We start from the raw sequence: 22,994 nt of genomic DNA, 5'->3' as shown, positions 1-22,994 counted from the left end.
ATTTTAAAAGCTGTACATTCTTTTATAATGTCATTCTTCTATTCAAAATGTGGTTTAGTAAGTCGAAAAAATGTTTCTTTTTGAACCTGGGGAATATCTTTTCCTTCAAAATTTATGTTATGTGTTTCAGACTTTATGAACACAAACAATTAAAATTTAATCATTACCACTGTGGCAACATTTTTTATCCTTTGTGCAGACCACACTGATACTTGAACATAAAGTTCTTAAAACAGCAAAGTGTATTTTCCTGCCTTCTATATGAGAGTCTGCAGAAATGAAAATTGAAAATTTAAGCTATAGAGGTCAGAAAATTAACGCTGGGCAAGACAACTTTGGAAAGCAGTTTCTGAAGGGAAGCTCTTGCTTTTCCAGATCCGAGGGAGCCCTGACGCACAGTCATCACAGACTGCTCATAAATTCACTTCCTATCAATCTTTGTTACATCAGGGTAAATATGAAGGCTGCTTTCTTGAATGTCTTCCAAAAGTGCGATCGAAAGCTTACTAAAGATTTTATTTAAGGAATCACACTCTGATTAAATACATAGTGGCTATTTTGAAAGAATATCTTCTGAAAAAGAAAATGGTCTAAAATAGAAGCTGAAAACATCTTCTTTGCCTACTGCTGTCAGATCTAACTGCATCATTATTTGGGGAAATAGCTTCATTTTAAAAATGCGATTCTCTATATAGTGCCCTAACATTGCCTTCAGTGCACAATGAAACTCGGTATAACACCAAACATTTAAGTGTGATACAAATGTTCAGAATTTTCACTCAATTCTACGATATGTTATCATATTTATACAGTCACATGATTTGCTAAGGCTATGTTATTTGAATACAAACTGATTTCTGAAAGGAATGGCTTTAAAATATTCAGTAAAATTCTACTATTCCTCTTCTATTTTTTATTCTCCATCTTATCTACCTTTAAAAAGATTAATAACATAATCTTTGATATGTAGCCTGTGTAAATATGCCATAAGCACCACCTCACTAAATAAATGATTGAATATTATGGAAATGGCCTCCCCTCAATGCATATGAAATTAACTTTTCCATGAAATTTATTCTTCCATGACTGTTAACAGGAGGAACAGGATCTTATTCTTTGCATGCATACAAGTAAGGGTAAATCTCTGATTCTTTTAGGGCCCCCAAATGACCGGCTCGTATCACTATTCATTGTGTTACGTGAATTTACACTGATCGGCTATGTCCAGTATTTTTCAGGGTGAGCAACTGACAATCCGAATCAGGGATTGATAAATCCAGCCCACTGCCTGCTTTTGTGAATAAAGTTTTAGTAGCATACGGCCATGCCTATCAGTTTATGCATTGGCTATGGCTGCTTTGTGCAGAGTTCGTGGTTGTGCAGGTGACGGTTATCACCTGCAAACCCTGAAGTATTTACTATCTGATCTTTCACGGGGGAAAAAAAATTGTCACCCTTTCATCTCAATGAATAACAATATGGAATCCATTTTAAATACAATGCTTTGAAAGCTCCAGAATTAGAAGCGATAGCCCAGTTCACAGCAGAAGGACAAATTACATGATCTAGTTACCCATACAAATTATATACACGTGGATTGGGTCTTTTAAGGATGATGTTCAACCCTTCACGAAGCCATAGAAATCCATCAAACTTTCCCAGTTCTGCATTAAAAATATATATCTGGATGTAAACTATTATATTTCAAAGTAAGTAATGAATATCAAAAAACCCCTATTTGTCCCTAAAATTGTCATTGAAACTAGCATAAAGAAATGCAAATATAAAGAAATGATTGTTTAAACTAATCCTGAATCACCTGTTTCCTAAGCAACGTAAAGCCAGGATATCTCATTTGCTGTGAAATGTTTGTAATTTTCCTACTCAGTGCTCTTTTTACACCTAAATGCAAACTGTTAATGAAGAGAAACATCTGAACTCTTTTTAGCATGTTTATTTGTTATAAATAACACATTCTGAGCCGAAATTAACTTACCATCATTTCAAGTGCATACTGATTACAATTTAGCAACATCCTTTGCAGGACGCTGCCATTTTATAAAGAAGATGGACTGTTTAGCAGAATGATTTTATTTTATCAATAACAGTGAGACTTTTAAATGCTTTTATTATAATTGCACTGTGTGATATTGGCTATCATTTTGTATCACATTATTCAGTATCCATTTCAGAAGCATCCGGAGCCTCACACACCTATTAGTATCTCAGAGCCCACTAGTCACGAACAGAGGAAGTAATACAATCGCTTGTGTTAATGTTCTCATGCGACAGGCAGAGGCAGTCAATGTTAGACCTGGTAAAACACATCTATGTCTAGGTGAAATCTGAGGGGAGATGCAACAAGAAAGCGGCAGCGACTGAGCATGCTCCTACTCAGGCAGAGACAGAAAGGGAGTGGACGTACTGTAGAAGCTGGCCATTACGTAGTTTTGGCAGCGATCACCAGTAAACTCATTTGGGCACCTGAGAGAAGAAACAAAAAACAATGGTAGAAAAAACAGAGAAAAAGAGAAGAGGTGAATATATGCTAGAAAGAAGCTCCTTCAGTGTCATTTGACTGAACTTGGCGAGTTCACCCTCAGGAACTGAGTCTTTGTCCTAACCATGGTTTTCAGACTCTGGCATTTCCCTCGAAGGATTAAAAATCTGCACAAAATGGGGTCCTAGGGTTTGTATGGCAGAAAGGAAGATGGCAGCATTTGAAGTGACTGCTTTCTTTCAGAGGGACTCGCTGAAAATCGCATCTGATGTTTTCTTTATCTCCGTTTTCCACGGGACATCTTTGGTCAACAGTGCCGGAAAGAAATGGTTTTTGGTTGGCCTGCCTGCCATGGTCACCAGAATCCCTGGCCATCCGGACTGGTCATTCTAATTTACCTCTATGATCTTTGGGGCCCAAGCTGAGAGACAGTGAAACAAACTCACACTGAATGAGTTGATGCCCCGAGTGGCTAAACCATCGTTAGGACAAAAGGAATCAGTTACAACTGAACTGTAAAAGCACCAAGTGGTAGTAATTGTTGCTGTAGTTTGGGGGAGAAAGCAAATTTCAGATTATTTTAACATACTTTCTTGGTTTTGGACTTTCATGGGCACATTCTCAGTACATCTTGCTCCAGTGAATCCAGGTTGGCACCTAGAGGGCAAAAATGTGATAAGCAATAGAACGCTAAAGACACTGAATTTTCAGACTGGCAATTTTCCTCCTATGGAATATGGAGATTCCTACAATGACCTGGTGGCTGAACAACATAAAGAAAAGGAAAAGAACACATTTAGAAAACCATGTTCCATGGAAACTGCGGGGTACATATTTTTGTTGTTGTTTGCTTCAGTCTTCATAAGAACATTTAATGATAAATGAAATTTAACTCCCAGGGAGGTTGACAAGTTACATAGGGCTGGCAAGGTCTGTGTAGCTAAGTCACTTTCCCTCTGGCATTTCCTTATCTGCCACTGAGTAAGGACTCCTATCTTGTTAAAACACTGGTTTTGATAAGGTCTTACGTAGTTCCATCCATAATCTTTTATTATTTAAAGGATCCTGAGCTTTTCCCTTTATAGACACTCAATTTTGTGCTTTCACAGGTACTTTTATGTTGTAAGTTCAATCATCAAACTACAATAGAAGTCAAGCGCTTACACACTCCAGTGATTACTGACCAGAAAAACTGTATGCCCTATTTTTTTTAAAGGTATGACAAATTAGGTCTCCTTTTTAATACTGAAAGACAGAAAGAAGCAGACATTTATTAGCACAAACTTCACTCCATCCAGTGATCCCCAAAGACAAATACATTTTTAAAATTCAAAGGGTGGTTCTACTATAGTACTTAATAGGTGTCATTTCGCATTTAAGGTGAAACTATTTTTAAACTGCATCAAATTTTCGTTTTACTCACATACATTCACCTATCCAAATTCTAGAATCTTGATATAATAAATATCGTTTGTAAGGTCATGCAGTGGGGATGTGCCTAAATATGGAAGTCCTTTCTAGTTGCTGTTTTCGTTGCTATTATACCAGTAATGAAAGCATTTAATATTGGATCCATTTTACCCAGTAACATGCTCTAGTCAAGAGGGCCATCAAAAGGTTCTAGGAAGCAAATAAGCTTATAGATGCTCAACACCCACAGTCATGGTTACTATCCATAGTTCATCTATACCATAACCATCATGCAAAGCCCCTAATAAAATGTAGTTGTGACAGCACATACCTCAGGATTTACACATGACCTGCCCTTTCTTCTCCATAGTAAATAAGAATAAATATTATCTTTTTGGCATCAAAGCAATGTGAATAAAACCATCCATTTTTACAAATATAAGGATATTTTTCGCATTCCCCTTAAAACCAAATTCCATGCCAAAAAAGTGTTATCAAGTGATTTGGTATATCTAATTCTATTTCATGAAGAATGGCCTGCAAGATAAAATACTAAAGTTCTGGTATGAGTTCTGGTAATGAGTTCTTGTGTAAACTTAAATATAATTATGATCACTGGTATCATCAATAAACTTAACAATGAATATCTTATACTGATACAGCCCTTTTAACTCTTCAAAACACTTTATACACACACACACACATATACATATATATAAAATTTGAACAAATTCTATCTATATAATTGAATTGGTTTCTTTGGTTAGAATATTTTTGCAGCAGTGAATAGAGGAAGATCTACCCAGAGAAATACAGAAATAAGAATGATAGCCTGTGAAGCTGGGTCATTTTTTCATAAAGATGTCACATGCTTCAATAAGAATGTCTTCACAGATATATAAGGAAAATACATGGAAACCTATTTTTCATAGAATGTATTTAACATAATGACTTCTGAAACATACAGGATTTTTGTTTGTGTATTTGTTTCTGAACAAGGACTAAAATTCACATGGACATAGCCTACGATTAAGCAGGTACTCCAGAATTAAGGGCATATTCTACAATGATCATTTTATCTTACCTGTTTGCATTATTGATAACAATTATAATTCTCTTATTGATCACACAGTAATCCACTTGTTTCATACAATGAACATGGTATAAGACATGTGAACACTGTGTGCATGTGTGTGTGTGTGTGTGTGTGTGTGTGTGTATTGGGGGGTAGAGGTGCAGAAGGGGGAGAACCATTTGAGGTAAGCAGTGCATTGATTTAAGTAAGGATCATAAAATGAACATATAGTTGAAGAATCATGAGTCGCTTAAGAAAAGGAATGCATTTATAGAAAATTGTCACTTATGCATCTTGGATGCCAGTTTGGGGATGAGAAGGCACAGGACAAGGAGGTGATGCAGATCAAAAGTCTTATCCAATCAATTTTCTAATTAGTACGAACTTCTAAGGTGATGTTTCCTAGGGAATTGGCCTATGGCATGGTGGTTTATCTCTATCATAAAATGACATGGCTACTTGGTACACTAACACTAGATATGCTTAAAATATGCCAATCTTTTTTGGAATTATCAGCTGTATCTGCACCAGGACTATTCTTGTGGTAATGTTTATCCTCAGATACATTTTCTTGGGGTGAAACATTATTATTCAAAGTGTGGCTCATGGACGAACGGCACCAGCATCTCCTGGGATCTCGTTAGTAGAAATGCAGAATTCCAGGCCCCCAGTTTATAACTGCTAACTAAGAATCTGCGTTTTTAACAAGATCCCCAAGAGATCTGCAGGTACACTAACGTTCAAGATGTCAGAGACCCTGACCTTGGAAAACGGAGACTAAGCCCGTCTATCCTGGCACCACAGTATCTTGCTGCCTCGATGTGGGCAGCCCATTTGACTTCATGGGGCAACAGGGATAAGATGAAGGGATTTGACTAAGCGGTTCTCAACGGTTCCTTTCACCACAAAGGTTCTGGAAATCAGTGCTCATCCTAACACATGGAACCACTGTGTGGAAACTGACAGCATTTCTTCTGAATGTGTTACCAGTCATGGAGGAGGACTCAAGGACTTTTAGAAAACATTTTTGATACAATGGATTTTAAGACAATCATGGAGGTAAAACAAACTGCAAATACCTATTCCTAAGCAATTTAAGTGTTCAGCAACAACTGTTATTATGGAACTTTTGGGGACCTCTAGAGTTGTTGCCACATCAAATTGAAAGAAGCAGAAACAGATTTTGCCTATGCAACACTGCAGACCGCATTGACTGTGGAGAGAAAGCATATGCAAATGGAAGCTCATCTGATCGATAAGCTCTGATTAAATTCTATGGAATTACTTCTAAAAGAATAGGGAGACTGTCTGGCTTCTGACATGTTTCTAAATTAGCACTGTACATTAAGCATCCAATCTATCACTTTCTTTGGAGATAAGAGTATGGTAAATTTAATCTCATTTTGAACAATATGCTTTGGCACGAGTCTGGGCAAATTCCAAGAATTTTGTCTCTTAGGACAATCTGTTTGAATAATAATCAAGCCTCTATTGTAGCTTCTATATATATTGTTTTAGTATGTGCTCTTAACATGAGCAATGGTCTTTGTTTTACATTTGTTCTTAACGCGATGAAAATTCGCAGATCGTTTTGTCCGAACTTAGGTATCCCCTCTCCCAACTGACCCTTCCCTGACCTCCACCTCTCCATCTCCCACTTCCCTGCCCTGGCTGAGGAGTCTGTCTTTGCCTCTCACACTGCACCCTGTCCTGATCTCTTTCACAGCCCTCACCTGTCTGGGTTGGAATTCTCTGTGGTGAGGATAGTGACCATATTTTGATCGTTCTGAATCTCTAATTAAAAAAAAATTTTTTTTTAAACATTCATTTTTGAGAGACAGACAGAGAGACAGAGCACGAGCAGGGGATGGGCAGAGAGAGGGAGACACAGAATCCGAAGCAGGCTCCAGGCTCTGAGCTGTCAGCACAGAGTCCGAAGTGGGGCTTGAACTCATGGGCTGTGAGATCATGACCTGAGCTGAAGTCGGACGCTCAACCGACTGAGCCACCCAGGCGCCCCACTGTATCTCTAATTTTAACACAGTGTCTGCCTTGTAAAAAGCTCTCATAAAATGTTTGTTAAACTGAGCCCAAGATAGTATTGGACAGCAGCGTCCAATAATGAACTGTATCAAAGAGACTTTCATATAGTCAATTGATTTGTCAGGTATAGGTCAATATTGAACTTCTGGCTTTTATTTGTATAGTTTATGACAGACTCTCCTCTGTAAACTCCTACATAATTTCTTCTTAATAGCAGCTCCCAGTGCTGCCCTCACGGGCTCGCTTCCCTAAATAGAAACCTTTAACATTGTGTTTGGAATCGGAAAGGGCTCTGTAATTCTTTAAATACAGATGTGCTACATGTCAAATTTAAATACTGTTGCTGAAATACCAGTTTACTTGGATTGAATAAAGTAGTACAATCTAGTGACCAAGACTTGCAGATAGCATTGGTAATAACCTTAGTTCTTTTCTAGTAATAACCTTAGTACTTGGTGACTATCCTGATATGCTTACTATGTAATCAATAATACATTAATGTATTTTGAGAATCAATGTAGTGCTTGGTGTAGTTTTTATATTCTAATTGGATATTTCCCTTTTTTTTTTTTTTTGGTGGAGGCACTAGGCATATTCAAAGATATTACATACCCCCAAGAAACTTCTGGTTATTTAGCATTTGCTAATTTAATAAACCGTTATAAATGGTTTTATGGTTTTATCAATTGATGGCCAAATTTTAAACCATCCTTAGACATCATTTATTCCTTGGTTTCATTAATTTTCATCAGGTCCTCCTTAATCTGGCAGCAAAAGGGAAACAAGGTCTACACCTGATATTTCCTCATTCCTAGTCATCACAATGATATATTTGGACAATTTTAAAATACCTTGCCTCAAAAAGAGGAGTCCCTACTGTCTTTTTGCTCTACCTCAATACTAGTGGTATTTCCTTCATATTGTATAACCTCTGGAATACTTTCTTTGGTGTTTAATGTTTACAAATATCAAGTAGTGGAAATGCCCACAAATAACATCTTAAGGAATATCAGTGAGTTTAAGTGTTAGATATTAGGCCTTTTGCTCTCATTCCATGTAAGCTAGAGTTAGTGGTGTATACACTAGCTCAAACAGTGCTTGTCTGTTTTTCTAGAGTGTCACGTTGCAAGTGCTGACTTTTCCAACCCTTCCCCTGCTCGGCATTCTGGCTAGAACTCGCCCACTCACTGCTGGAGTATCTGTGTTGTGGATTATTCTTTCCCAAATGTGTTGTTACTGTTGGTGTGTATTTTCCCGAGATGAACCTCATTCTGTTATCTATCTTTGAGAGAGATTTCTTGAGATTTGTATATGCTTTTCTAATTTGTGTTTCACCCTTTTTATGGCATCATCTGCAAAAGATGTGTATTTTCTCAAGGGAATGCCTTCTTCAACGTCATTAAAGAAAACATTAAATATAAAAGGTTCCCACAACATTTCCTTCAGATCCAACCCTATATACCTCCCTAATACTGTGAAGCTAGTCTGAATCACCCTTTTTCCTTTTTTTAAATTTATTATTATGATCTGTGGACTTGTTCTCAATCCAGGAGATAATAGGATACATATAGTGGCCACATTGGATTCATGGGTAAATATTGAGGAAACCAAAAACCGAAGTTGTCCTGGGTCTCCAGTGATGTTTTTCAATGTCTAAGACATACAATCCCAATAATGAGGGTGGCAGTGTTTATGAATTAACCTGTCCCTGTTTGAACCTTCGTGCCCTTCCCAAAGCTCTGTTTGCACAGCTTGTTCTGAAATGCTCATCTGTAGACTAAAATTCTCACCACTGTTTACTCTACATGATGTATCTTTGTAAGTTTGGGGTCAAACGATTTAATCGGATATGGGCTCAATCTACATCCCATGCATCTCCATGTCACTGTCACACGATGACATACTGAGTGCTACTTTGTGGTTTGGTCTTCCTCTCTGGAGGATGTCTTCCCCTGTCTTGTCAAAGAGCCTGGAGATTCAGAACTTTACAGTTCTATCTACACTGCGAGCCTCATTTTATAATGAAACAGCTAAATATCCACTTTCTACTTAAATAATTCGATAAAAATGTTTCAAAATTGTGTTTTGCTTTAAATAGACCGTTTGCTGCATATTTTTTTCCCAGACTCTCTGCCTTTGACAAGTTGGGGTCCCCCATTAGACATTTCATTAGCTCCCTAAATATCCATCACAGCACTTGGCACACCTACAATTTATAATTAAATTAATTACTTGAAATATGTTTGCTACTCTCGACAGCCTAATAGACTCCATGGAGAAACCAGCATGGTTTTGTTCAGTACTTTCTACTGAGAATGAGCACAGAGCCTGCCTCATAGAAGGAGATCAATAAATCTTTACGGCTGCCTACCTGATTTTAGGAGAAAAAAGCATGCAAACTATTAAGAAGACATTGTCATTGCCCCTGATTTTAGGTAAAACTACACCTCAATTGTTTTCTATGAGGACAAAAGGACCTCCTTCAATCTATCTCAGAGAGTGAAAGCCAAAAATGAGTTAATAAATCCCTAGTTAAGCACATGGCTGGATTCTCAATGCATGGCAAACATGGAAGAAATAGAAGACACGGTCATCTGAAGAGCTGATCACGGATCTGAGCCACAAGAGTTGCACTCACTGTCTCATAAATGCTTTTCCATCTGTTAAGCCTGTCATCTCTTAAGAACAGATGTGCTATAGGCAAGGGTCACACCCACTCTGAAGAATGAACTCTTCCAGGGCTAGAAAAAGAGTGCAGTTAGCAGTCTATTCTTATGGACTGGAGGCTCTAACCCAATACATATTCCTTTTTTTCTATTCCAAATTTCTCCTTCTACAGCCATGATAATGAAGCCACAGGACACAACCATGAATCTGAGCCATCATTCCCTTATTTAATTATGTTAACCCAGCTACCAGAAAGTGTCAGAAGTATAATCATCATCATTTTATGCCAGGATTTTATAAAACTTGAACCTCAGCTAGTGTCTCTGGCTTTCTCTCCCAATCTAACCTAGTCCCCAAATGTCTCTAGCCTGTGTCTAAGTCTGTCTTCCCTAAATATCTGCTATGTTTACTGTATCACTCTCCTGCTCCAGACGTTACTAATACTCCCTATTAGGTATCACAATGTCCAAGGTCACCTACCTGGCCTTCAGAGCTCTTGAACTGGCCCTCACGTCTAAGTTTTGTTTGGTCTGTTTTGCTTCCCACAATGGAGCTGCTGGTCTAGATATTCACGTCACTGTGTCTCACAGAAACTATTGCTGCAGCCTCAATGCCTGCCTGGTATATGGAAAAGACTCCACAAATGATGGCAATGTTTATAAAGCCTTCTCCAAGTCATTCCGGTCTTTTCTTTTTCTTTCTTTCGATTTTCATTACATGATAATCAGCATTGCACCACTTGGGATATATTGACTCTAATTGATTTACTATTTTAGCTACTTCATTTTCCTAAACAGACTAAATTTCCAGGGACCAGAGACCGTGCCTTCCATTTTCTCTGTGTTTTCAAAAACGCCTGGTATAGATAAATAGAAAGCTGTTCTACAAACAAAAGTTTAATATTTCATTTTTGAGTATAATTTATTATAACATATTTGCTGTGTCTTTATCTCCTACAGTTGCATATTTTTATAGGCCCTTATATATACTGCACAGTTTCATAAAAATGACACAAAATCGTAAGTTCATGTTTGAAGGCAACTCGCATCTTCCTTGTTTTGTTTTGTTTCCTTGTTTTTGTTTTTTGTGTTTGTGGATAAGGAAGATAATGGTCAGCGATATTAATCTGTCAAATGCAAAGTTATAAAGCTAGCCGGGAGCCCCACCAAACCAAGGAAAACTGCTAATGTTAAATAAAATGAAGAAATGGGGTTTTAAAAACATCCTAGCATGTAGTCTATTAAGACAGGTGTATATATTTTTCTAATGTCTACAGAGAAAATGTAATACTACCATTTACTTTTTATTATAAGGGGAAAAAAATCTTGCTTCCCCAGAGTTAGAAATACTTTAGCAGAAATGAATTCATTTAATTTCATGCACTCCCTGGAAAGAAATTTGGAGAACATATTAACTCCATATTACACATAAAGATATCGTCCAGAGAGTTGAAGGGAAAGGGATCAAGACTGTTCACCAAAATTGGTGGTTAAGACTCTAATCCCCTCATGAGAAAGCCACATCTGTCCGTGGAACAACATAATGGGTTTATAAATACGATCTGGTATAAAATCATGTTTAGATTAAAAAAAAAAATCACATCAACATCTTTCAAAATCGTTCTTTACTAAAAACGTTCAGAAGAACTGATATATAAGAACAAGGAGACAAACAAAGAGGCAAATCTGGATGTTATTTCAAATTGTCTTATTTCTTTGAACCATGTGATTACATAGGGCATCAGATGGTGAAAGATGGAATGATTCGTTTCTTTCTTGTCTTTATGAGGTCTGGAATAGTAACTATTTTTTCCCTGGGATAAATTTTAAATTACTATGGAGAGAAGGGCAATATAAAAGATGAGAGCCACTGCAGAAATTCCCACATGGTCCTTAGGGGGATGTCCAAGTAACCAGCAAACCTCTCCTCAGAGAAGTGTTTAACTGTTACACGGTTAATCCATTTGGAACACCTTATTCAAAATGGAGACACAAAAGAGACCCGCTGTACAGTTTTCTACTTCAACTCCCAAGAAGACAACCACGGATTAGGTGACCAGAGAGACTACTTGGAAACTTCCATGCCTGTGGTTGTTTCTGAATCATGAGATAAAGTTGATTTTCAATGATGTGGCTCATGCTTCAGCAATGTTTTGCTTTAAACAGATGGACCATATGGAAACTATGAACTAGCTTCGTACACAGGACCATGATGAGCCAATGAAGCATTTTTATGTTTTCTGTCTCTATTCAAGTGGCCTAGTGAACAGTATACTATCGAAAGACACGGTATATTATGTGTCTTCGTTTCAGTTCTGAGTAGTGCTTACTTTTTATGTTAAAGACGTTTTCAATACAAGGATCAAAAAAAAAAAACAAAAACAAAAACAAAAAACAAAAACAACAAATCTTTCATTTAATGAAAAAGGCCTGAAATATTTTAGATGTTAAATATACTCCAATTCTTCCCTCAAGGTACCAGCTTGCTTTTGATGCATCAGTAAAGACATGGTCCAAAAAGGGGTAAACAGTTAAGAAAATCATCGATGTCAAAGATCTTCTTTCCAACAAGATCTAGTGATAAGCTTTTTAAGACTTTTCTGAAAGATTACAATTACTCCCCCCCACCAAAAAAAAAAAAAAAAACCAATAAAATTATGATACCAATTTGCTGAGAAGTGGAAGACACACATAACTCACTAGACAATTAGCCTGGAGGATAGAGAGTTTTCATTCATGGCTTGCTGCTTTAATAATTATTAGAGGAATAACACACATTTCACTTCAAGATTTAAAAAATATACAGTAATTTTTTTTTTCCTGGATTGGGCTTAACATTTAATGAAAAACCGGTGGGTGAAAAAAATTACAGTTGTTGGCACAATACCAAAATGGAACAAATGAACAGCACTTATGTGATTGCATGTTTTGTGTAGGACGTGGGAGGGCTGCAGAATAGCTGAAATTAATATGTGGAAAATAACTGCACTGGTTCCTTGGAGGTATTCAGAAACTATCATATGCACTCACTCAGCTTGTAAATCTTTGCAAAGGCTATGATGAAAAGTGATCGTGTTTCATTATTATAATTAAAACACAGTGGTCTCAGATGCTTTTCTTAAGAAGTAATTGTCTGAGACATAGATAATATGAGTATAGTTGTTTAAAAAGAAGGAGAATTTAAGGAACTATAATTTTATGCTATTTTTCAAGGAGATTTATTAAAACATAATTAGGTTGTTTGCACTTAGGATGGAATAACTAAGTTTCCCCATATAATAAATGAACCTCCTATTTTACAGATTATAATTCTCAGCGTCAGTTTGGGGTTTTTTTCGATCACAGAAAACCTTGTAAGAAATTATAAGATTTATGCATCCCAATTCAGTACGGTAACTATGGGGGTGCCATATTTGTGCTGTTTCACAGCAGGTCAGCAAACCAAGGATCACAATTAACCAACTTTTATTCTTTGCTACAGGTATGTAGGTTTGAATATACTGGTGATCAAAAAGTGAATCTCTAAAATTATTTTTAAAACAACAAACATTGATAGTCATATGAAGCAATCTGGACCCGGACAAAATAGTTTTCTACATACTCTTTCATTCTTACCTGGCTTTAAAATTTTGAAAAGGTTTTTTTTACCTGTTAGTTGTGTCTTAGCTAATGGCTATTACCTATCTCTATGAAAGAGATGTTTAGCACTTGAGATCAGAATCCCATTTTTGTGATTCTTAGTCTTTTATTCACTCTAAAAGCCTATATTTAATTTTATAAGTTGTCTGTCCTCGCTGGTAAAATCAGCTATACAACTACCCAAACTTGTTTTCTCTTGGAACCACTTCTTCTCTTTTACAAGAACTTAAAAACCAAAAAACAAAAAACACAAGAGCTTTGAGGGCAGGAGCACAGTTCTAGGAGATATTTGAACTTAGTACTTCAGGTCCCATGAGACACCCTACATGTACAGCCCGTGTCTAGAACAGCACAGGGAGCAGCAAAACATTTCCCACAAAATGGCATCTTTGTTTGATGTTATGATTTTAAAAGGTGTGTCTTTTTTTTTTAAATGTTTTATTTATTTTTGAGAGAGAGAGAGAGACAGAGTGTGAGCAAGGGAGAGGCAGAGAGACAAGGAGACACAGAATCTGAAGCAGGCTCCAGGCTCTGAGCTGTCAGCACAGAGCCCGACGCGGGGCTCGAACCCAAAAACTGTGAGATCGTGACCTGAGCCGAAGTTGGTCACTCAACCGACTGAGCCACCCAGGCATCCCTAAAAGGTGTGTCTTTTAAGATGTGCTTTGTTACTTATAAAAATTAAAGGTTTTCTTAGAACCATCATCACATAAATATTTGTATGCTATTTGTATGACATAAAGGGGACATGGCCTTCTAAATTATTTCTTGTGCCTCTTTTTTAATTTTGCTAATTGCTCCTTCTATTAGCTCAGCTGTCTCTCTGACAAACTTGTTCTTCTTTGTCAACATTCAAGTCACAAGCTCATATGCTGGAGCACGAGATCATTTTTATGCAAAATAAATATGCATCTCTCATCATTTCAATGGGACATGACACATTTTTTCCCACATCAAACTATATGAGTCCACGTCCCACATACAGCCTAAATATCAAGAGTAGACTTGGGGTGCCTGGGTGACTCAGTCGGTTAAGCGTCTGACTTAGGCTCAGGTCATGATCTTACCATCAGTGAGTTCGAGCCCCGTGTCAGGCTCTGTGCCGACAGCTCAGAGCCTGGAGCCTGTTTCCGATTCTGTCTCCCTCTCTCTGCCCCTCCTCAGCTCATGCTTTGTCTGTCTCTCTCTCTCTCAAAAAGAAAATAAAAACATTAAAAAAAGAAAGAGTAGACTTAAAATGTACTGCACAGTAAACATGGGTTTTAAGGAGACCTACTAATTTTAACTATAGGGTTTAAATATTTAATGTACTGCTAATATCATTGTTTCATTCTGCCTGTTGAGAGAGAATAACTGTCATTCTTCTTAATGGTGCATCACATTCTTCAGGTCATTGGAAGGAGCACCATTCTAAATTTATCTACACACAAGGGCAGCATGAAAGAACTCTGCCTTCTACACACAGTGATGCTACACACACTAAATGCATTTCCAAACACATGTAATTTTTTTCCCATTAGTGAGATCAAGCTAAATTCCATTTTTAAAGTAGTTATAAAACAACAAGCTAATGCCAAGTGTAACAGATGTGTAAGTAGTGAATCTTTTCCCCTTCTTCTTTTAGCTGTCCTACTCATTTTGCAGGTGATCACTGGGGTCAAAAGGAACATGGTCTTACAGCTTAGTTCATACACTGGATGGAGAAGGTGGTTTCAAAAGTTATTGGCCTCTATGATATTTGCACATCTCTTCTAGGTAACAGTGAGGAGAACCACGAGGAAAGCAACTTTATAAATATAAAGGCACAAAGAAAATTGAAAAAAAGCAAACAACAATTCTGGATGTAACACAGGAGATGACAAATGGTGTGAACTTTTCAAAAACGCTCTACAAAATAAAACAGCATTATTCAACAAAACACAACAAAATTGGGAAAAGAAACAACAAGACATGAGACATGGAGTTGTCTGAAAGCAGTCATTACGGACATAAGCCACACAGAGGATTTCTCGTTCTTACTTGCACAAGTATCTTGAGGGGTTTGAAAGGTCTTTCACCATGAAGCACTCGCCTCCATTCACACAGAAAGTTTTCTCCTTCTCTGCACACTTTACAAGATGGCTTGTTCCGGTTGTTGACGTAGATGTAGCTGGATAGAAGATAAAGAAGGGGAAGGTTTACATGTGTCTTTCCCTCTTCTAAACAGCCTTTACTCTTAAATTCTCTTAAAAGGAAGAGTTCGCAGAAAGTGTGACGGATGTCACTTTCAGGTTTAACAAACGACAGCAAAAAAGAAAGGTACTTTCTGGGTGTAATTAAATGGAATAGAATTATCAAAGGGTAACTGCAGTTAATTAATTTAATTAGAATGAAATAGAAAAAAATGCTTAACATTTTGTATAACCAATATTTTATCTTCTAAGGAAGCTGGAAGAGAGAAGACCTATCACAAATAAAATATATTTTCCAGGAAGGCTCAAAGGTAATGATATAAAGTCACGTCAGGGCAACTGATGTTCAGTATCATTTTTGAATGGCATCTACTTATTTAATTTGGAAATTACATTTTATATGCATATTGACCTTATAGTTTTTAGATACATGTATCAAAGAAGAATACAAGGTGGCTTATTTGTTTCTAATTAAAAAATTATATGTTATTAGTTGTATGTATATTAACATACAGATTAGGAGCCACTCTATTCAAAGTTTCCGTTCCACTCAGAAGAAGACTGTTGAATGTCTGCCGCCATACTTTTAAGGAAATGGAAAGACAGTCTAGTATTACTGCAAAGGACAATAATGGCACTACAAAATGTATCCATTTTGAGTCAGGAGTAGACACCGTAGTCTTAATTTTGGTTTACAGCTGTGGTAAGCTTGATATCCACCTGTCAAGCTTCAGTTATGTGAAAGCGATGTGAAAATGATGCCACCACCATTCAGCATATGGATTAAATGAAGCCCAAGCTCTTGGTCCTCAGATTCAAGAGCATTTAGTACCAGAACTTCTCCCCACTCACACCATCAGGAACACTACATGCAGTGCTCAGTCTCAACCCCAAACAGTCTAATTTACGTAATGTTCATGACTGACATTATCAGGGTGACAAGCAGAAGCATTATGGTAAGCCAACAAAGATCCTATTGACTCTTTCAGGAAAAAGAAAAAATATATATGCATCTTTAGACAAAATTTTTTCCTTGTCTACTGACTCATTCTCAGTGATTCTTTGACTTGCTTATCACTTTCCATTTTATCATTTGCATGTGAATTTACTTCATCTAAGTAAAGTCATAGAGTAGACAACATTTCTATACATCACATAATTTTAATCTAACACTATATCTTCAAGTGAACAACTGTTCGCTTGCATGCGACGTATTAATATTTCCATCCATGGCAATTACTTTTAAAAGCTACAAGGAGGAAATTTGCCTTAAATGCTAAAGGTTTTGTGCTTAAGACTTTCAACTGCTGACAGGATACTGTGGGATGACAAATTGGGCCTGGTTTCCTTGCTGCCCCAGGTGACAGTACTCAATGGACCACCTGCAGTCTGCTGTCACCAGTCATTCCCACCGAGAAATTCTGAGCCTCCAGCTGATCCGCGTGGTCCCTGACAGGTTGCTAAGGATTACCCCTCACCCAAGCACCAGGCTCTTGAGGCTTTTATTAACAACAAGTAACCCATCATAGCCCCTCAAAAGCAGACACTCCATATTAATTAGAAAACTAACAATAAAGATGAGCAGTGACATAAGCAAGAGACAGGTACCTCGTACATATCCCTTGGAGTTTAAGATAAATAAGATTAATAAATGTATGTTAAAATCAGAAATAACACCCCTTTTTGTTTTTTCAAAAATATTTCCCCCGTGAAACGATTATCCCGCAGCACCAAGTTATGACACATTCATTTGAAAAATTCTTATGTCATTACTTGAAGCTGGGATATTTGATGGTTAAATAATTCTGGGAGAAAACGAAGTAGCAACTAGCTTATATGATCATGGATTATTATGTTTAGCACTTCTATCCTTTAGCCGAAGCAGGAACAAAAATGATCATGGAATTGTAAAGCAGTAATTAACTCCTGGGTGATGCTAAGTGTCAGCCGACTGGGTACAGCTGTTCTGAACCAACAGCCAAACACAAGAATAAGATGTAATTGTCAGAAGAATCTGGGATGGAGATGGTGATATATGAACCCTTCACATTTTTGCCAGGTTTCCTTCCATTCTTCTTAGTTCAATACAGTGCACAGCCAGTCTTAAGCAGATCTATAAATTCTGCAGCGATATCCTTTCTCCTTGGCTCACATACGCTGTATTGCTAAGTCAGTTTCCATTTAGTAATTCTGCCAGAAATTAATGCAACAAAGGAGGTTCTTAAACCTAGCTATGGAAACGACCTTCTTTCTGGGGGAGCTGGGAGGACTGTATCAGAGGTTAAGCTAAAAGTTTTGCAGACAGAATGTGTTTTGGTATAAAAAAGAAGACCCTCATAGTTCCTCCTGGAAGTAAATGAAGGTACATCTCACCTATTCGGTACTTAATAAACCCTGCCTCTACTTGTTACTATGAGCCCTGGGTGTTCTATGCGAGTGATGAGTCACTGAATTCTACTCCTGAAACCAATATTGCACTGTGTGTTAACTAACAAGAACTTAAATAAAAAGTTGGAAAAAAAAAGAAAAAAAAATCCTGCCTCTCACCACTTTGTGACTAGTTTGTTGTAACTGGGAGTTTATCACAATGAACCGCAATTAGGAACACTGCAAAATATGCATCTACTACTTTTATGCTTGCCGTTTGTTTATATGAACACTTTATCCCAAACACACTTTGCTTGGGATGTTAGCAACTGCAATACTATAAGGAAGAAAGTATAAAGAAAGCAGTAACTTGTTACCAGAGAATGTACTTTGGAGTGTTTCACTCCTGACCTGGTCTCCCCTGGCCTATAGGTCAGGACTAATGACCATCCCCAGGGAGGCTGCACAGTTCTCAGACTTAGCCAAGGATTTGCGGACTAAGATCACCATTTACAGACTCCTCAAATCCTGCCCCTCATAATAGGGCTCCCTTTTTTCTAGCCTGCCTTCCTTCTTCCCTTCTTTCCTCACTTCCTTTCCCCTCTCTCTTTCTTCCTTCCTCCCCACTCCTTCCCTTCCTTCCCTCCCTCCCTTCCTTCCTTCCTTCCTCTCTCCTTCCTACTTTTCTTCCTTCATCCCTTCTACAATTCTTTAATGATTGTCTATTATGCACAAGACATAGAGATAACAACTAGAGTTACTGGGGTTAAAAACTGTAAGATTGTGAACAATTCTCCCTAAAAGGATACCTTTATGGAGAAAATGAAACGAAATGAACACTGGCGTTAGCTGAGAAGAATCAGATCCCAGGCTCAATTTTACCAATTACTAGCTGTGTGACTCTTGTCTAGCTAACCTGCCTCAGTAAACTCAGCTGTAAAATGTGCTATCACAGGACTGTTGGGAAGTGTGATAAAGGACTTTGTCAGCTGCAACGCTGCATGCAAATATATGATACTGTTAATATCTATGTGGAAAAACAAAAAGTCCAGACTCAGGATATATAATCAAGCCTCAGATGTTCTTAGTAAACTATTCTTGTACAAAATATGAAGAGAGATTGTCTAATTTGCAGAGGCAACCATTGCATAATTGTAAGGCATTAAGTAAATATCAATAATCTACTTTAACTGTATCATAACTGCTTATTAATAACTTATAACCACCAAATTTGCCCATAAATTAAGTTGAAGAACAATTTGAGCTAAAAGAAAACCATCTTAAATGTATGATTATTTTCAACTTTTAAGACTCTTACAATTCTTTAATATTTCTGACCCAACTTCCAAGTTACTGAATTAAATGTACTTATGATATTGTTATTATAACAGTTTAAAGTTATAAAATATAAAAGAAATAGTGTGATGATCATTGTATATATGATATACATGATATAAACTGTTTATAACTTCACATTTTGGAAATCACGCATTATTGCACAGTTTTATAAATACACAATAAAAATCTGAGGACTAATTAAGTGTTCTCTATTCATCACTAAATATTTTCCCACAGAATCACACAGTATTTCCTGTAGAACGTCAGGCTCTTTTTGCTCAAGGCAGGCTGAAAAGAAAATAATGCTGGAAAGGATGGCTTACTTTCTTGCTTGTTTTATGTGGTGTTTTCCTTATCAGTGAAGTAGACAGCACCAACAGACCAGGGCCATTACACAAATGCAAATTGCTGATAAGAAGCCACTCTATTCTTCTTTGACAATTAGCAGGGATTAGGGAGATGTAGGGTTTACCCCAAGGAGCAATCATTTAGACCCTGTCTTCCCTGAGTGAATGAATCCTTATTAGCAGATTTTAGGACAATTCTGAATTGTCCTAAAAACTTTACTTGCGGAAAATTAAACTAAATAATTCTATGCAGTTTCCTCAATGAAATACACAAATTTTAACAATTTTTATATTCTAATATGAAACTGCCAATCACTACATTACAGGTTTGTTTTTCTTTTCTTCTTCTTCTTTTTTTTTTAAAGAAAACCTTACCTGTGATATCTTCAATGGCTCTGAATTTAGAAATCTGCATGCTTTTTGTGCTCTGTGAACTCCCAGTTTTTTAAAAAAAAATCCTGAAAATTATTATTCTTGCTCGGAATACAGCTCCTTGCAATTAAGTGCTAGAAGCACTTCAAAGTCCCACTAGGGGAAAAAAGCTTACGTGGGGCTCCTGAAAATGAAGTTCTGGAACAGAAGAGGAGCAGGAAAAGCTGTGCTACCTAATACAGCTTCTGCAGATGACAAGGGAATGAAGGGAGAGTCACTGGTTTTCCAAAGGAAAAGAGGAGAGCCAGACTCAGAACTACTGAAGCACCGTCATTCTGGGTTGGCATGTTTTTCTGGGTAGTCATTCAATCCTTTGCTGAATGGCAAATAAATTCTTGAAAAGGAAAAAATGACAAGAGGAGATAAAAAAACAAACAAACAAAAAAACCCACCCTGTACTGGCTTGGAGGTTCCCAGAGCCAATACAGTGATTTAAAGTAGCGAACCACGTCCTTGGCCTCTCCTCTACCGAACTCTGCTAAAGAAACAAAAATGGCAGCCAGAGAAGGAGCATCATGAGACCATAAATGAACCCAGAACTTTCTACCGTAGAAGTAGGGCATCTCACTTTATGGACCTGGGAACTTAGCTGATAAGCTAGAAGTACTTAGGGGTTCACAGACTACCCATAAGGTTAAGAGTTTGTCCAAGGAACAAGTTGATGCCAAGGGACAATGGAGATTAATTGTTATAAATGATGAACTTGGACTTTGATATCATTTAAACACACACAGAATGGTGGACAAGAAAGAACTTTACCATATCTTATATAATTTATCCCATATTTAAAAAGAGGGTACAAATCAAATCAAAAGAATGGTTCTGTGGTCTTGAATAAAATACCTATAACAAAGAGTTCAGAGGTGGACAGGGGAAGGCTACCCAAGGTCACACAAGTGAATTAGGAAATGCTTCCTTTCTGTTTTGTTAAATGCATACTGAGGCCTAAGTAGGTTAATAAGATTGCCTTTAATTCCTCTCTGTCTTATAAGCTCTCTGCGCAGACCCTAATATTATTTCTTCCTTCTTCAGCAGAATGAAAAGTGACCTTTGGGTGTTTCTCTTCATAAAACAAAATTATAATTTTTGTTGTAACACTGATCTCATTTGTAGCTAAACAGAAAGCAGATTCTAAGTTCCCAGCAGTTGCTGAGCAAATGATTTGGTGTCATGAGATAGTGTTATCCTTAGAAAAATAAAATTGTCAAGAAAGGTTATTTTCAAACATACAAGTTGCTATCTTTTTTTCCTTTTTTCTGACAGTGCCTTTCACTCATGATACAATGTAATCACAGGCTACTACTTCTTAGAGCAACATCTCAATGACAAATGCTTTATAGGATGTCATAGATTTTTCTAAAGAAGAGGGAGGGTGAGTCTCTTCCCACAGTGGATCATTGGCTGGTTGGAGTTACAAGGGAGCTACATTTTCTTCCGTACAAAGCCAACAATAATCTCTCCTTAGCTAACAAGTCAACTCCAGAAATATATTTTCTACTAATCACTCATGGTTTTATAGAAGATTTCCATAGTTGGGAGTTGACAAAGCTTTGAACTGTCCCTTGAACGTTTTTCCATCAATACCTATTCTAAAGGAGTAAAATCCATGTAGCCTGCAAAGCAAATATCAGCAGTCCATCTGACTGGCTTAATTTGATACATCTATAGATCTCCTCAGGCTAAATGCAGAAGGCACACATTCTTAACTGTACTCTGCATTTTCTACCAGTATCAATTTGGTTGGGAGAAGGTCATGTCAATATAGAAAATGTTAACCTGTCAATTTTAAAATTAATCAAAGTTTTGAGCGCCAACAAAACAAATCAGAACAAAGAGGACTGATCAAGGATTCGGTTATTCAGTAAGCTGCTGAAATTACCATGTGACATTTAATGACATAGGTTAATTTATTCATCAACTAAAATACATTTAGAAATGAAAGTAGATGAAAGGTCAGAAGATAGAAACTAGGAGGCAAGTTCATTATCGTATTCAACGATTAAAAAAATCATGGCATATCAGAAAATAAAACCCATATGGTCATTGCAATAGATACTGAATCAACATTTGATGAGATTAACAATCAATTTCTATAGAACTATCAAATATTCTTATTCCCCAAATCAGACCTGAATTTAATCAGTCATCCACATACAGTTACTAATTTGCAGGAAGTACACAGGTCAGAGGAACACATTAAAAGATACCATGGCATGCAATTAGCAAAACCCAGACCATGGAGAACTCCACAGGGCAAATAACCCAGTTTCTTCCAAGCTAAACTAAAGGAGCAAAAAGAGACAAAGACAGCTAGAATTAGAGGCAGACCAATAAGGTGAAAGAAAAGAAAAATCTAAAATACAGACACACTTAAAAGAGAGTTAAGAGACATACAAACCACTCACCATTCGTGACACTTAAGTGGATCCTGATTCAAACAGTTATAAATGTCTGATATCGAATCAGGAAATCTGATCACTGATTAGATAATTAATATTTCTACAGGGTTATCATTCATTGGTATGTGTCAAATATACCGTGGTTATGTTTAAAAACAGTCCTTCTCTCTTACAGATGCATACTGAAATATTTATATATTAAATGATAACATGTCTGGAATTTGCTTTGAAATGATAACAGGAAGAAAAGTGACTGGGAGCAAAATGAAACAAACCTGATAACTGATGAAGCAGATGATGGCTACATGGAGATTCATTACACTATTCCTTGTATTTTCATGTTTAGCGTATGTTTACATGTATGTGTTTAAAGATACATATATATGTTTAAAATTAAAAATGCAAAAAATATCAATTTCAGTCTTTTCGATATATGTCTTCATAAAGCAGAATTGGTATGGTACTCCATATCATCTACAAATATCTACTTTTTTTTTAAAGTCTATTATATATTTTGAGAGAGAGTGTGTGCACATGAGCAGGGGAGGGGCAGAGAGAGATGGGGGAGAGAGAGAATCCCAAGGAGGTCCTGCACTGCCAGCTCGGA

The 22,994-nt window shown here is 37.0% G+C and overlaps 1 protein-coding gene across 20 annotated transcripts in view; it reads right to left on the bottom strand.

The window, feature by feature from the left end:
- The window catches only part of NRG1 (neuregulin 1), a 222,454-nt gene that overhangs the window by 21,123 nt on the left and 178,337 nt on the right, over positions 1-22,994 (bottom strand). For 13 of the 20 annotated variants that reach the window (XM_053900941.1, XM_053900943.1, XM_019466863.2 and 10 more), the window contains 2 exons: positions 15,353-15,482; positions 2,426-2,484 (listed from right to left, as the gene is read on the bottom strand). In XM_053900941.1, coding sequence (XP_053756916.1) covers positions 2,426-2,484; positions 15,353-15,482 — 189 coding nt within the window. Of the gene's footprint in view, positions 1-2,425; positions 2,485-3,089; positions 3,158-15,352; positions 15,483-22,994 lie in introns of those variants that run through there. The other 7 variants (XM_053900942.1, XM_053900935.1, XM_053900933.1 and 4 more) reach the window with 3 other exon arrangements.

Source organism: Panthera pardus, unplaced genomic scaffold, assembly GCF_024362965.1.
Source record: "Panthera pardus isolate Hobbes unplaced genomic scaffold, ASM2436296v1 HiC_scaffold_13, whole genome shotgun sequence".
NCBI lineage: Eukaryota > Metazoa > Chordata > Mammalia > Carnivora > Felidae > Panthera > Panthera pardus.
Note: the sequence above shows the minus strand (reverse complement) of the source record. Positions and strands in the feature narration are given on the sequence as shown.